Genomic DNA, 16,238 nt, shown 5'->3' on the forward strand with positions numbered 1-16,238 from the left:
ACTTTCGTTAATTACTTGAATAATAAGTTATATTTTAAGCATTAAACTGCCAACACCAACTTATATCAAATTTTAATATATAATATAATATACCGATTTAAAACCACTACTGGAAAAGTTTGGCCAAAGCTCGCCAACACATGCACAACTTTTGCTTCACAGAACAGTAAGTAGTAAGTAGTAGTAAGAGTTTTTTAAATTGGATACCAGAACTTCAAAATTTGTTGGTTAAAATTGGTTAGTGCTACTTTTGTGTCTCTTTATTGGACTCTCATTATATACTTAAATTTCCTTTTTTATTTTAGCTTCCCTAGCAATCCATTCACGTGTGCAGAATGGATCTCGATTGTCACCAGAGAACGACGAGATGACTTTTATAGGCCAGCTAAGAATTCGGTTATATGTTCGGATCACTTTGATAAATCGGATATACTAACCGACGTCGGTTGATTAAAACAGCAATTCCTATATTACAAGTACATTCTTTAATAATTCACAATCAAACTGTAATTTAATATCTGTTTTTTCTTATCTGCTTATATGTATTGATGACACGATAAATCGTTGTGTTGTTGGAATATATGTATAACTATTATTAAAGAGTCTTCTCAAAAACACAGATTCAACACCTGTCCAAGGACCCACAATTGGCAGCACCCAATACTTAACTCTTAGTATCCGACACTGAAGTGCAAGTGAGTCATTTTTAGCAGTCAATTAATATTTCTAACAATTTCACTACGTGATAATATTTATTTAATATTTGTAGTTCATTTCGGTAAGATTTATTCGCGCCTTTGCAGATATTGAATTGAGGACATAATTTTTTTTTCACCCTCACCTTGTTGCTATTGTCAATCGAAGCCAGTATGTAATGCAGACAACATGTTGTCCCGATCTCTTGTTAAAATAGCGAAATTTTAATTAAATCTCTTGTTGTTAAAAGTTGTAAAAAGTTGTTCGCCAGCCACCGAACCGCTTATAGCATCGCGCACTCGGTTGATCAACTTTCCTTTAAAATATTTGGTTGCTAACTATTAAACTGGTCCAAATGTTTAAATGTTAAAAATTATATGGTGTAGTAATTAAAGCATATAAACTTTGAGTACCGGGTGCGATAAAATTTAAATTCTGGATGAGTTTGGATATTGTGTATAAGGAGCGATATTTAAGCGGCAAATATGCTAAATTCTATTCTATCAAAAGCTGTACCGTGCCTTCACGTATTCACTAGATGCAACTATACTCAGTTTTTTTCCGGAACGGTAAACTTAGGCCGTTCAAACTTTATGATTTTTTTTATGAAAATTAGGGACGAGACGAGCAGGACGCTCAGCTGATGGTAATTAGTACGCCCAATCCAGTACAATGCATTGCCGTTTAGGATTCGTGATCAACCCAAAAATTCTGAGCGGCACTACAATTGTGCTCGTCATCTTGAGACATAAGATGTTAAGTCTCATTTGCCCAGTAATTTCACTAGCTACGGCGCCCTTCAGACCGAAACACAGTAATGTTTACACATTACTGCTTCACGGCAGAAATAAGCGCCTTTGTGGTACCCATAAGCTAGGAATCTTCCTGTGCACAGGAGCCTCCCACTGGTACTACTAGAGCAATTAGACCAGTAACAGTTAGTACCTATGACAAGATATTGTCGCAGATGATGAAAAATTGCTGGATAAGGCATTAAAAATCCCAGTAAAATTTATTTATCATACAAACTGAGTTTGTGATTGTTCAAAGACCAATGACTTTTAGTTCTATATGTTTTCAAATACTTCTTTTTACTGCCTATGGTAAATAAATATAATTCTATTCATATTTCTTCTACACATAACTGACAATTGATCAAGACCTGACTTTTCTTTGATCTCGTATGACAATTTTGAACATAATCTAATCTTGTGTGAACTTTTAATTTTGAAGGTAATAGTAAATTGGGCAATATTTGTAAATTGCAACTTATAATTAATCCCACACCCCGTTTGTACTAAGGAGTAATCGGGTCTCCTTGGAATATTCGTGTTTGTGAGTGGACATAAGTAAACCTATCACAGATTCATCAAGATGTGATGTCCATTTTTGTAATTAGTTGATTAAAGGTTTTACTAAGAACCAGAATGCTCGTCGTGTGAGTGAAATGTATTTTATTTAACCTGAGTCTAAACAATAGTCATGACCATGTTCTGTTCTAGGGTGCGTTCTATTTCTGTATGATATACGGAGAAATGCTTCCACTTTTAGTTACCTTGTGTGTCCCAAGGTGAACCCTCCAACAAATACATAGTGTACTTGGATTTTCAACGTCAAATTAAGCATATACAGAGATTATCATTACATGGAGGGGGATTATGAATACAACATAATATTATGGTCACCGGAATATTTCCAAGGCTGGTATTTCAGAAAGTTGAGTGACTATAGCAACCTAAAATTAGTAATGAAAATATTAGAATGAACCAATGATGAAGAAGGAAAGTTACACATCGAAACTCCATAAAAACCATGTATCCTAAATAAGCCAATACTGCGCATGCTGAAATATGAAACATAGTCTAAGCATAATCCCATTGAATAATGATTCCCATGCACCCTGAATTCTGCTGTGACAGGCGAAATTACACGTGTACATTACATTTCAGATGCAGCAGAGTTTGTCATTTTTCAAGTCGAGGAGTTTATTAATACAATGTAATCTACTTGGATTGATACAATAAAACAAAAATATTATTTAAATCAGCTATGTATTTACAATGTTATCATAAATTAATATTTATAGTTACACGTTTTAAATTACATCACTTATGTAAGATAGATTTATAAATTAACGGTTAGGTACAGATGTAAAAATGACTATAATAGTGAAACAGAGTATTGGTTATTAGCAGTTTGAGTTACGATGTAATATAAATTACGTATAGCCGTAATTTGAAATAGTTCGTACTTCTAGCATTTTTCATCTTAATACGTTTGATTTAAGCTAGATCTATTATCTATAAGAATTTAATTGAATCACGTGTTCTTTGCCAACATACCATTACTGATAAACTGCTAAGTAAGGAAATAATCATTATTAAAATACCTCCCCACATTGCTGAAGTAGGTGAGACGCAGTAATCGGGAATGTTTGGCAAATCTTCGGCAAATACGACCCTTAATCCTTTACCAACAGTAGTCATAGGTTCCAACGTTCTGTTTCCAAGATGGATTATATCTCTCCTTTTTCTCTTTGGATCGTAACTTCCAGGATTGGGACACACTTCACAATCAGTCTTACACAATTCAACTTCACATTGAATGATCAAGTCCATTTCATCTGGGAATTTAAAGGCATTGAAATACGCATATGCAATGATAGATGCTCCTGTATTTCCAGTATCCCTTGTTTTCTGGAATGCTCCAAATATTTTAGGTTTCAAAACACATCCGTTAGAGTCAGTTAATGGTACAACATTAATATTATCAGCATCACGGGCTATGCATTCACGCACTAAAATATCGAAGCCAGGGTCTCCTGTGACGGACACAACAAGAGTCATGGTTTCACCAATTTTGATGAGACCGTTAGCTTCAGGAGCAAATGGACCTCTTCCTGTTTGTATATCTAGTCTAGCCATTGCAGTGTCCCCACTGAAGTTGCTTGTTATCTGATTAAGCATTCCGACACTTAATGATGAAACTAACTGTTTTGTCAAATTTCCTTCCCAAAGACATCTCACTCTGCGAATGTGATCCCATAATTCTTGAATCCCAGGTTCATTCTGCAGTACTAGAACATTTTCTAGATACGCTTGTCCCTCGTTTTCGAAGTCACTGAAAAACCTTGTACCACAAGTGTTAAGGCTTACAGTGAAAGAATATTTGATTTGATTAGAATTTTCTCTAACATAAACACATTCGGGTTCCTTATAATGATCTTGTGAGTAAATGATTCCATTATAAGGTTTGTTGAATTCGATGTTAATCGTCATCATTTCTTTACCACAGTCAACAGTGAGAGAGTGAATATGAGGAGGGTGGCGGTCTTCATCATCATCCGGTATAGGCTGCTGTGGTTGTGGTTGGCTATTGCCTCCATTATCTTGGGGAGACTCTGTTTCTTGTGTTTGCTGTGGTGTTTCATAAGATGGAACAGACGTTTCTTCTGGGATTTCTGGCTGAGTTGGTTGGTAAGTTGGAGAAGACTGACCAGTTTGGTAGTTTGGCTGATTTGTGTTATATGATGGAGACGTTTGACCAGTTTGGTAGTTTGGTTGGCTTGGGCTATAATTTGGTGAAGTTTGGCCTGTTTGGTAATCTGGCTGGGATGGCTGACTGCTTGGGCTTGACTGATTCGGATAATAAGAAGGTGCAGGACTTGGTTGTGATGGGCGACTAGGTTCGTATGATTGTGATGGTTGATACGTCGTTTCATATGAAGGTTGTGATGGCTGGTTTGGTTGGAATGGTGAGGAAGGCTGATAGGATGATGAACCTTGGAAAGGTGGATTAGTTGGCTGACTGGGTTGATAACTTGGTGGGTAAGGAGGTTGTGCTGGTTGTTCAGGTGATGGCTGAAATGGTGTGCTTGGTTGATAAGGTGGAATACTTGGAGAGGGTCCTTCACTGTACGCTGGCGTCGGTCGGGATCCTGACTCCGGATATCCCGTTACAGGTGGTAGATAAGACGATGCGGGCTCAAAAGGTCTCGGTCGCTCTGGCTTCCCCCCGAAATACTGGCGAGCTGAAATATAAGAAATGCATATGTTAATGGAGATATCACAATTCTTGTATTTAAGTGCAACGTGATAGTGATTTGCATAGCCGTGCCAATTGTGAATTGTGCTATATTTAGATATACTTATAATATATAAAAAAATTGTATGGCAAAACAATTTAGGTTTTCTTGGTAAGCAAATTACCAATTATGATTTACTTTTCGACAACACTTTCGTCGACGACATTATCGTTGTTTTGGTGAATTTCTGAAAAACATATCTTGTCAATAATTCATTTGTTAGTTTTAAACATATGCACGTTGAAATCTGATGTCGATCTATAGATATTAATATAGTAAAAAATGTATCCGTTCATAAGTAGAGAGACCCTAAATAGATACACACAGACCTTTTCTATTCCTCTGTTGTGAAAGCCCTTGAATCCAGTGCAGAAGTTGTCCAATCATTTCATCTGTATCTCCTGGGGGAACGTCCGCTGAAAAAGAACTACAACGTGATACGATTGCTGTATCTCCGTCACCATAAGAACAAGAAGATTTGCTGCTAGAAGAGAACAACGAAAGAACCACATGCATTGAAGATCCGCTGCTCCGAGTGTGTTAGAAGAAAAACCAGTTTTTCATTAACGACAAAATTTACATAATTCGCGAACGTCTTCTCATGAATTTATTTTCATATTCATTGAACTTACAAGTAAGATCTGGTTCTTTAGATGTCAATTTTGCCGTTAATGACGAAAAAAGCCCAACCAAAGAATTATGATCTTTAATATCAAAAACAATAACCAACATGATACAGCCCTAAACAGAATGGTAAGAGTGGCAAAGATAATATTATAATTATTATATTACGACAAAATTACTTTAAAGATAAAGTATATTTCTAATAGAATACAACCAAATTATATAGTGTAACATAAAAATATGCTTAAGCTTCCTATTAAGTATTAAACATATCTCATATAATACACCGGTCTGGATAAAGTAAACCAAATAAAGAAACTCATAAAATACTGTTTATTAAATTAATAAAATCTGGTACTTCACTAAATTACGATTGATTATTAACTGTCCGAAATCGGGAATACGGCACGCTACGTCTTGACCAAGTTCTGACCTTCATTTAGTTTTTAAGATGGTTTATTTTGCATGGTCTTATCAATAGCCTGTTTCAATAGTTTTCACACAAATCATTCTAATTATAATTTTAAGCGATCGCGCGCGCAAAAATCGCGCCGATCTGAAGCGAATACCGCGGCCCGGGGCACTTGCCGATTTCGGAAGGTATTGTATTTTATGCACCTATCATATATCCATATCATATTAAATGGTGGGTGCACATTACGCGTATACTCGTATAACTGCCAAATTACTTTTATTGGAAAACTGATGGATATACAAACCAAATTATCACTTATAAATTAAGAAAAAAATTATTTTAGACACCACAGTTACTTGAAAATAGCAAATACGAGATGTACTTGCTATTTTCAATTAATTTTTTAGACTTTCATTTCTTTTGGCAGTCCGAACTGACTGTTAATTTTTTAAACAGTAAAAGTAGGAATCCAAACAGGTATATTATGAAAAATGTAAGCTTTTTTTATATATATAAAGTACGTACCGGTCCTAGACTTAAGCCTTTTCGAGTCTGTAAACATTTATACAGTTAACTTAAAAAAATATTAATCACAAACATTGATGTACAATAAACAACTACACAATCAGACACAAATATTGTCTGAAGTAAAACTCTGCCTTCCCGTCTATTAGGCAGAGTTTTCAATCAGACTGAACATTACTGCCACGAAATAAGGTGGTAATTTTTTTTAATGAAAATAAGAGACGAGACGAGCAGGACGTTAGGCTGATAACCATAACAATGCAGTGCCGCTCATTATTTCTTAAAAAACCCAAAAATTATGAGCGGCACTACAACTGCGCTCGTCACTATAAGACATAAGATGTCAAGTCCCATTTGCCCAGTAATTTCATTAGCTACGGCGCCCTTCTGACTGAAACACAGTAATGTTCACACATTACTGCTTCATGACTGAAATAGACGCCGCTGTGGTACCCATCATCTAGCCGGCACCCGGTGCAAAGGAGCCTCCCACTGCTTTTTTTAACTTGTATGAATATCTTAATGTAAACTAATAAGTTACCTTTTACTAGGCGATTGGGAGTCTAGATGTTTATAGTACATGAATAATCACATTACAAATTTAAATAACTACAAATATTAGTAAACAGAGTGCGATAGTAAATTTTTACACTTTCTACAATATTATCATTAATATAATCCAAGTAATGCGGAAATATAAAATAATTTTATAATAACGGCCGTTCCCAATAGTCAGTCTATCTCTGACTTGAGATAAAAATCTTAACTATCGTTGACTTTTCTGTCCCAATAAACTTATCGACGGTAACTCACCCTATCCGTGCACGCTGTCTGTCAATGGGACGACGTAAAGCTTACCAGCGATATAAAGTTTGTATGGAAATTGCAATTTACGCGTCCCAGTATAAGGCGATAAGAATAACTTATCGGGTATATTGGGACAGCTTCAGATTATTGACAGTTAATTACTGACAGTAGAAGGTAGTAATTTATGTCTATCTGTAGATAGTATATTGGGAACGGCCGTAAGTCACCTTTTAATGATTATAATCTAAGATCATTTATACGTCTAGATAGACTATGACAGCTGTGAAAACGTAGAAAAAATTAGATTTTAGAACTAACCTCTATTTTGAGCAATTTAGGCACACTAACACAAAGTGTCATACAAATCGAGAGTGTAAGACGTAGCTTGTCACGCACACTAAACTGATATTCCTGGCCTGTTTTTATCGGTTGTCTAACAGCAAGAGACTATCCAGACATTTTTATTATTTTATACATACTACAAACAGTTCGATATTAAATATTTTGTTATTTTAGAGAAATAAAAAAGTGGGAAAATATTAATACTTTTCGATTGTAATTCATTAAAATCATGAGATTTTATCGGTTTTTAATATTATTTGTAAGAACATAAGAATCTGAATGAAAAATTCATTTGATTGAATACAACATAATAATTTATTACAAAATGTATGTGTACATACCAAACAAAAAACAGGAACGTGTTAATAATATAAGTTTAGTATGAAATATTGAATATTTAAAATAAAATAAAATCTCATTTACTCTAGAAACATTTGTCCCATGACAGCCAAAGAGAATGTAAATACTACGTAATAAGAGGCGGGAGTGCCTGAGTAAAAATTTAAATTTAGTATGAAACGTGCAGTCATTTGACAAAAGTTTGGAATAGTAGTAATTACAGTATGGCGATTGGCGACGATGTATAATCCGGCTAAGTTTGAAAGCGAACAGTTGCTTAAAACGTTGTGGATTTCGGCTATCTCCGTTTTTTACAAGATTATAGCCGTCATCTGTCAATCTATCAATGCACTGCACGTTGGCGGCTGGCTGGAACGTTTTTGTTTTAAAAAATGTAACAGTACATTAGTTGACTTTCGATTGTTTTTTTATTTGGCTTTAGTATTATTTACACTGTATAATATAGTACTATATAATAAAGTAGTATACATCAAGTTAGTCGTGAAATTTGAGTTCCTTCTTTTTTGCATTACTTTGCAGGGGTTGTACTAAAATAATTTATAACGACGGTTTGACAGTGCTTACTTTAATCCTATTTGACTTAGATAACTTATACGTCTAAAGCTTCTTGCTGTTAGGCAAAGCATTACAACAATGCCAGGTTTATAACTTTAGTGTGCATGACAAGTTACGTCTTACACGATATGTATGTCATTTAAATTATCTCAGTCAAATAGGCTTTGACTTTGAAGAGGAGCTACTTCAACATCTATATCTTTTATGGCAGTAAGGGACGAGATGCTGATGATAATTGATACGCCCTGCCCATTACAATGCAGTGCCGCTCAGGATTCTTTATAAATCCAAAACTTCTGAGTAACACTACAATAATTACGCTCGTCACCTTGAGACATAAGGTGTCATTTGCCTCGTAATTTCACTAGCTACGGCGTCCTTCAGACCGAAACATAATAATGCTTACACATTACTGCTTCACGGCAGAAATAGGCGCCGTGTTGTATTTTAATATTAGAATTTTCATTTCATTTATCTACTGGGAAACACAACCTGTATTGGTTTAACTAAGATATTGTCTATGTGTAATACTTATTTAATCTTTTACTTACGGAAACGAGACTGAGGTTCGGATGAGACAGAGCAAACGAGCGTGCATAAAGCCGCTATCTGCCACAAACGCGCCATCTGAAATAAGGTAAATAATAATGTTAACAGTTGGATAATTTATATTATTGTAAGGGGCTAAGACTAAGAGATAAAATAGAAACATTACACTAACAAAAAAATTAAAGCAAATTAGTTTTTTTAATAAGGCCTTATCTGTTCTGTGTTTAAAATAGGAATGGTCTGGAAATGATATGCAAAGAAGAAATAACGAAAGATGGTCCAAGTAACGAGCTGGTTTTTTAATGATAATAAGGGACGAGACCAGCAGGACGTTCAGCTGATAGCAACTGATACGCCTTGCCCATTACAATGCAGTGCCGCTCAGGATTCTTAAAAAATCAAAAATTCTGAGCAGCACTACCACTGCGCTCGTCACCTTGAAACATAAGATGTCAAGTCTCATTTGCCCAGTAATTTCTCTAGCTACGGCGCCGTTCAGACTGAAACACAGTAATGCAGACTGAAACACATTATTGCTTCACGGCAGAAATAGGCGCCGTTGTGGTACCCAGAATTTAACCGGTATCCTATGCAAAGGAGCCTCCCACTGGTACCCCATAAATAGGAAACGAAATCGAGGCAGGCGTTAATAAGAGATGGAGCAATGACATAGTCTACTATGGCAACAGCTATAACAGCAGGACAGTTGTGGACAAGAATTGCAAGAGATAGGAACGAGGGGAAATTAATGGAGGTGACTTTTACCGCTAAAGGCGGTCCTTACATCGAACATTATAACTAACAATCCTAACAACAAAACTAATAAATACAATTTATAAGGAAATAAATATCTAAACGTATTAATGTAAGGATATAAAGATCTAAATAAATTAATAAAAAGAAATTATATTTTTAGTATATTGAGGATAATTTTTGGGTTCGTATTCCAGATGACTTCTCAATAAATAATCCATGATGTATAGTTATATCAACAAGACACTAGATTATTATTAGACATTGATCACGTAAGGTATGGACGTAAAATTTGCGAACAGTGCCCGGCATGAGTTGTGAGCACAAATAGAAATTGCTAGAAAGTAGACACGTGCTAGATGCAATAGACGGCAAGGATCGACTTTGAGCCAATGAGCACTTTGTCGCGTCTCCGCGTGCTTCACAACGACCAATGAAAAGCGTGCTCACGGCTCGTGTCGATATTTTACGTTTACATGACAGTTGTGAGTTGTGACTATTAAATCTGATTTTATATACAACTAACTGAACCAAAAGACGCTGTTCCGTCAATAGAAAAAGAAATATGTAAGTATTTGGGATAATGTAGTCTAAAGCCATCAGAAATGTGAAATAAAAATGAAAAATTAGTTGAAAATGAAATAAAAATGTATTCTGATTTTTTTAATAAAGTGTAGGTAGTAATAAAAAATGATAAGGCTTAATATAATAGTATTTATGTAAACAGCTTTTACATGACCGCTTCATTTTTGTTATTATTATAAAATCAAAATGTATTTAGAATTTAATCCTTAGAAGATATCCATATGCCATCGTAGACTTTTCTGTAGACCTATTTAAGATACGCATTATATTCCAGCATACATTATTTTGATTTAACTCAAAGGGTTTGACAGTGTTTTCATTGAAAGCTCCCAGATGGTTTATTTTTTTCCGACACCAACAAATATCGTTAATTTTATTCTAAAACCTTCCAGATCCACGCTATGTATTGGTGAATAGCATGAAAATCTGTGCAGTATTTTTTGAGTCTATCGCGAACAGATAGACAGACAGACCGGGAGGAGCACTTTGTTTTATAATATGTAATGATTTCATATAGTTTATATTATTAAGTGGCTTGAAGTACTATTTATGAGCTATCTTTTAATATAAACCCGTCCCAATTGTTCCAGTCGTTTCCAAAATTATGTGGCACAGATGATAGACTATTTAAAATTTGTTTTGTTACAGTAAAACGCTTATAGTGTTGTATTGAAGGATATTTCAATCATTTATTTATACGTCTATACACAGCTGTGAAAACGTCGAATAAAATAGACTGTAAAACTTACTTCTATTTTGAGCACAAAGTGACATACAAAACACGAGTGTAACATGTAGCTTGTCACGCACACTAAAATAATTATCTAAGGTCTTGGCAAAAGTTAGACGGGTAATTAATTATCTATTGGTTATATGTTGAAGTAAGCCCTTAGAGTAAAACTTATTTTTACATCTAAGCACGCATTCAATAGAAAAAACAATGGAATTTTTTTTTCTAACGACCGTTTTCAATAACGTATCTCTAGTTACGGATACATTGCTGTCACCGTTTAATGACAAGATCTTATCTATCCATAGTTATGTGCAATATAGTTATAGTCCAATGCAATCTGTCAATAGGTTATTGAAATGTAAGTAAGCGTAAAAGGATAGATAGGTTATTGAAAACGGCCGTTAAAAGAACTGACGTTACCACACTCAAATATTTATTTATTACTTATACAAATACTATACGTATAATTTATTTAATTTATTATTTATTATATACCTATTGAATATCTGTTAGGACTAAAATTCATTTCTAAATTACTACTATTAATATTGTGCAAAATAATTGTACGTATACAATTCCCTTACATTCCCGTATAATTGTGGAAAAAATTTCATTTGATTTTACAAAATCATTCAATTAATTACCTACTAATGTAATTAATACGTGCTCAATTACATCTATCATCTTTAGCAATTTCCAGTGTGTACGAATTAGTTCTCAAGCTTGCGTAACAAGTCTACGCTCAAGCATTGTGCATTGTGGGGATCGATTCCCAGATGTTGATGTATCGCTAGAACAATAGCCGGCTATATTTAAAGCTATAATGTGTTAATTGGAACTATATTTATTATTCAAATACTCGTTTTTATTGACTGTGAAGTTGATATGGTTGAATAACAATAATGTTATTATTCTTTACTCTCATTGCTTAAAATTTCAATTATAAACACTAAAATAGGAATTGTATTCGTGATTCTAAGGTTTACGTGTGTGGGTATATTGTTCATAGCTACATGTATGACAGCTTCTTCAATTTGTTGGACTCCCATTGGCTCCAAACAAACTAAGTATTAATATATATCGAATCTACAAAACAATATTGCATATTGCGTAAGTTAGAGAATAAATTATTCCGTAGTAAAATATACGCAATTTCTAGATAATTTATACGTCTAGATAGAGTCTCTTTCTATTCGACAACCGATAAAAACATGGCCAGGTTTAATACTTTAGTGTGCGTGACAAGCTACGTTGTTTAAAATAGAGATTAACTCTAAACTCAATTTTCTTCGACGTTTTCACAGCTAATGTATTAATGATCTAAAATGCATGTATATTATGAAACCTTCATTCAATTCTTATAATAAATTACTCATATTATGTAGTTTCATATTTTATTAAGATAATTAACTGCGATGTGTACCTATATAATCCCCCTTATTCATAATGGTCCGCTAACTTCAAACAGCCTCAAAGTAGTGTTTTTTCTCATTCTGACTTAGGTCAATAGAAGAAGACAGAGTGAGAATTAGCAATGCTTTAAGATAGCAGACTATTATGATTAAGGGGGTTATATCTTTACAACATAAGCAGGCCACTCGTTAACTAACAATTTAAGCAATACCACACTCTAACAACAATGTCGTAAGTACATAATTTCCCGATTCATCTTATAAGCTAATTATACAATGTGCTCAATGCTAATAAGAATCAATGGTAATAAGAACTAGCATACCGCAATCACTCGTCGTACCGCTTAAACGGTAAATTAAGTCTGTGTACGAAAACAAAACAAAATGAATACAAACAAAAACAATAAAAATAATCTTTTGGAATTTGGCGTCATATTTAAACACGAGGAATTAGCGCCTTATTTGGTCAATCGTGTTTATTTTTAATTATAATAATTGAATCAAGTCGAAATTCAAAATTCTGTCAGAAATGGCCGAGAAACAATTTAACACAGAAACCGATTGGAGACACCGGGTGGGAGCTCCGCTCAGCTTCGCTTCGCTTCGTCAATTAGGTATTTCTAAGTAATAAAAATTACGGGTTGCATTCCGGGAGTGCCGGTAGAAGTTGGGCATTTTTTAATATTTTGGAATGGTTAGGGAATAAGTTCGCACGAATTCCTTTATTTATCAGTATAAAAGTACTAGGATATATTATGTGGTTAAATACAATATTCATTTATTGCGCTATCGTACACAAAAATTACAATTTATATTACATAAAAAATTGAACACTTCAGAACTATTATAATTATTTTACATTAAAAAGATTATCACTCAGAAAAATCATCATCTTTCATTCATAATTTTCAACGACTGTCTTACGAATTTTCGATCAGGTCACGTGTTCTGACGCGAGTTTAGCATTTTATACCAATCCCAAGAAAAAACGCCGCTAAAGAAGTTTTCACTTCAAAAATATAGGTTCCGTAGAGGTAATCAGCAACAAATTTATACTTAATCCTTCACCGAAACATGCTGCATCTTATGGTATCAGTATTATTCGGATCGGTTCAGTAGTTTGAGCAGTACGACTAAAGCAAAAAAGGGCTCTCCATTTATAAGACGTGTAGATTGAAGAGAAACCTAAAATTAAATTTAAATAGTGAACATCAACTTTCTCGAATACAACCGAATAAAACTATTTAGTAGAAATGACCATTCCCGATTAAATTAATGTTTCGCTTTAAAGAAGAAATGTGTGCATGTAGGTACTCGCAACGTCGTGTATTGTGGAGAAACTTAACTTAAGGCTCGAGTATAAGCCAATAGCCTTGAGGAATCGGGCCGAGCTAAGTTACCTCTGCCCGCGCAAGATCACTATGAGCGGCCGCTCCGAACCGATAAGCGGTCATTGACGGCGTCTTGGTAGCGTCATGGAATATACACGGTCACAGAGTAGCAAAAATTCAGAGTACGATGTGTAATCTATGAATCTTAGTTCTACGGCAACAAATCGACGTTTGTATATTTTGTGTTTCTATTGAAGTGAAACTTCTATTCTACTAGTACAGTAGGGACTTTAAAAAAAAATGTTTTGTGTTTTCTTGAGTGTTAATTTCACTACATTTCCACTATAATAACACTCAAGAAAACTGAAAACATTTGGATAATTATGGTTATATAAGCGGCCTTAAGCGGGATAGCTTTAAGCCCCTTACTTTAGGTTACTTGACCGAACTAGCACAATACCGCATAGAACAGTACTTAGACTTCATACTAGAGCGCCCGAAGAGACGCACGCACACATACACACTATTTACATGGCCTCTAAGCAATCTTGGGGAGACAAAACTATTGAGAGCCACGCCGTAGGCCGCCGAGACTGGTCGCTGTCCGAGTTAAATTAGCTGCGTCCGCGTCGATAATCTTTCTGTATTTACCAACCCTAGCGAACCGTCCAGACGTCGGTATAAATTTCATGGAGACCACTGAGTTACGCTACTGTTCAATTTTCTTGCACCGCTTCTTCTCTTTCAGAGCACCATTTGTTTCCGAAGTGGTAGTAGTATCTAGTATATTAGAAATGACATCAAAATAATTCTAAAGAAATCAATTTTGGGAAAATAAATGTCTTTTATGCCTCTAAGCCATTGTATTGTGGTACTAGTGAGTCGATGAACGCTTGTTCAGTTTGAAGGCGCCTAGCTAGTGCCTAAGGCTACTAGCCTAAAGAGTAAGTTAAACTTAGAATCTTATGTTTCATAGTAACGAGTTTAATTGCGATGATACTTAGAATAAGTTCAATCAAGCTGAGCACCACTGTATTGTCATTGAGTTAGAGCGCTTTAGGACCTTTATCTTGGTGGACCGACGTTTAACAGGAGCTCTTTACAATAACCACGCAGTGACACATCAATACGAAAGAAAATTTTATAATTACATCCGAATGAGTGTGTCCACTTTCGATTTTATTTTACAGCACTTAAAAGGTTATATTTTGCGACAAGACACACAATTTAGACAAAGTATACCGCGAGAAGACATGCTTGCAGTCACATTAAGGTAGGTAAAACGCAGTTATTAATCAGACAATATTTGTTTATGTTTAAATTCGGATCGGACGCAGTGCGTGAGCGTTCATATAAATAATACTAAGGCTACTTCGGCCCGTCGATAATCTTTTCCGGAAAGGAGATTAACGGTTGACGGAAAGAAATCGGATGACGGAAGCCGGGTCTAGTACGTAAACTACCATATAATTAGTTCTATGACTACCGGAGCGTGGTTTGACGGGTACGAATCGGACTCTGATCGGACGCAGTGCGAAAGCGCTCATAGACCTATCGTTAAACATCAGGCGGCACAAACGCTCGTTCACTTTACCGTACAGCAAGAAAGAGAAATAATTACATAACTCACAAATCAGTGTCGCGCTTCCAGCGATATTTATGTAACGGTAATGTTTCTATACAGTACAAAGTGTTGATTACTCATCATTTTCGACCTTTCGCTAGAGAGGTCGCTATTTCATCATAAATTGTCGATGTGTATCTGACAAATACAAAATAATGACCAGAGATTTATGCTTATAGAATCTTTCTATTAGATCATAGATTATAGAATGCTCATGCTTAAATAAATATATAAAAATGATGTTCACAAGATTTTTAAATTTTAAATTAAAATATTTCGATTATTAAAGTTCTTTTTCTAAAAGATTCCATGCTTACTTTGCTTAAATTGATTACTAGACAAACTCCTGACTGTATGTGTGTGTGTACATAAATACATACACATGCAAAAACTATACATGACGTCGTTTCCTGTTCTCAAAAGTCGACCAGACTATCAGATCATACTAGATCGTAAGACATCTTCGGTTCCAATCTCAAGCACACAGCCCGTCTGAGGTTCGTGTCGCCTTAAGAGACTTTTGTTGCATATATTATATATGTTTTCGGCCTACATCACCGTCGTCCCATGGCACTGGAAAAGCTTTCTAGTCGGTGGAGGGTGTCCGCTTATACGAAGCCCGACATATTACCAATATACGTAAATGTATTTCGGGCCCCTTATTAGTTTCACTAGTTCGCATCGAAATTGTAATATTTTTATCTTCACACACTATTTTGTGAATAATTTTCTATTAATTTTGATTTATGAAAACAACAATTTTTCAACAGGAATATGCCTGTATAGTGACTGACTGTTGGTCAACTATAACCTATATTCAAACCACCTTGCTCAATGTAACTA

At 34.9% G+C, this 16,238-nt stretch overlaps 1 protein-coding gene across 4 annotated transcripts in view; it reads right to left on the reverse strand.

The window, feature by feature from the left end:
* Positions 1-2,730: 2,730 nt before the first annotated feature.
* Positions 2,731-16,238, reverse strand: part of LOC126970923 (uncharacterized) — a 38,519-nt gene continuing 25,011 nt past the window's right edge. The window contains exons 2-5 of one of the 4 annotated variants that reach the window (XM_050817053.1): positions 8,960-9,035; positions 6,345-6,371; positions 5,110-5,196; positions 2,731-4,726 (exon numbers count right to left, since the gene is read on the reverse strand). In XM_050817053.1, the coding sequence (XP_050673010.1) occupies positions 2,997-4,726; positions 5,110-5,196; positions 6,345-6,371; positions 8,960-9,035 (1,920 nt within the window). In that variant the 3' untranslated portion in view covers positions 2,731-2,996. The remainder of the gene's footprint in view (positions 4,727-5,109; positions 5,197-6,344; positions 6,372-8,959; positions 9,036-16,238) is intronic. The other 3 variants (XM_050817054.1, XM_050817055.1, XM_050817056.1) reach the window with 3 other exon arrangements.

The sequence above is a fragment of the Leptidea sinapis genome, chromosome 22 (assembly GCF_905404315.1).
Source record: "Leptidea sinapis chromosome 22, ilLepSina1.1, whole genome shotgun sequence".
Taxonomy (NCBI): Eukaryota; Metazoa; Arthropoda; class Insecta; order Lepidoptera; family Pieridae; genus Leptidea; species Leptidea sinapis.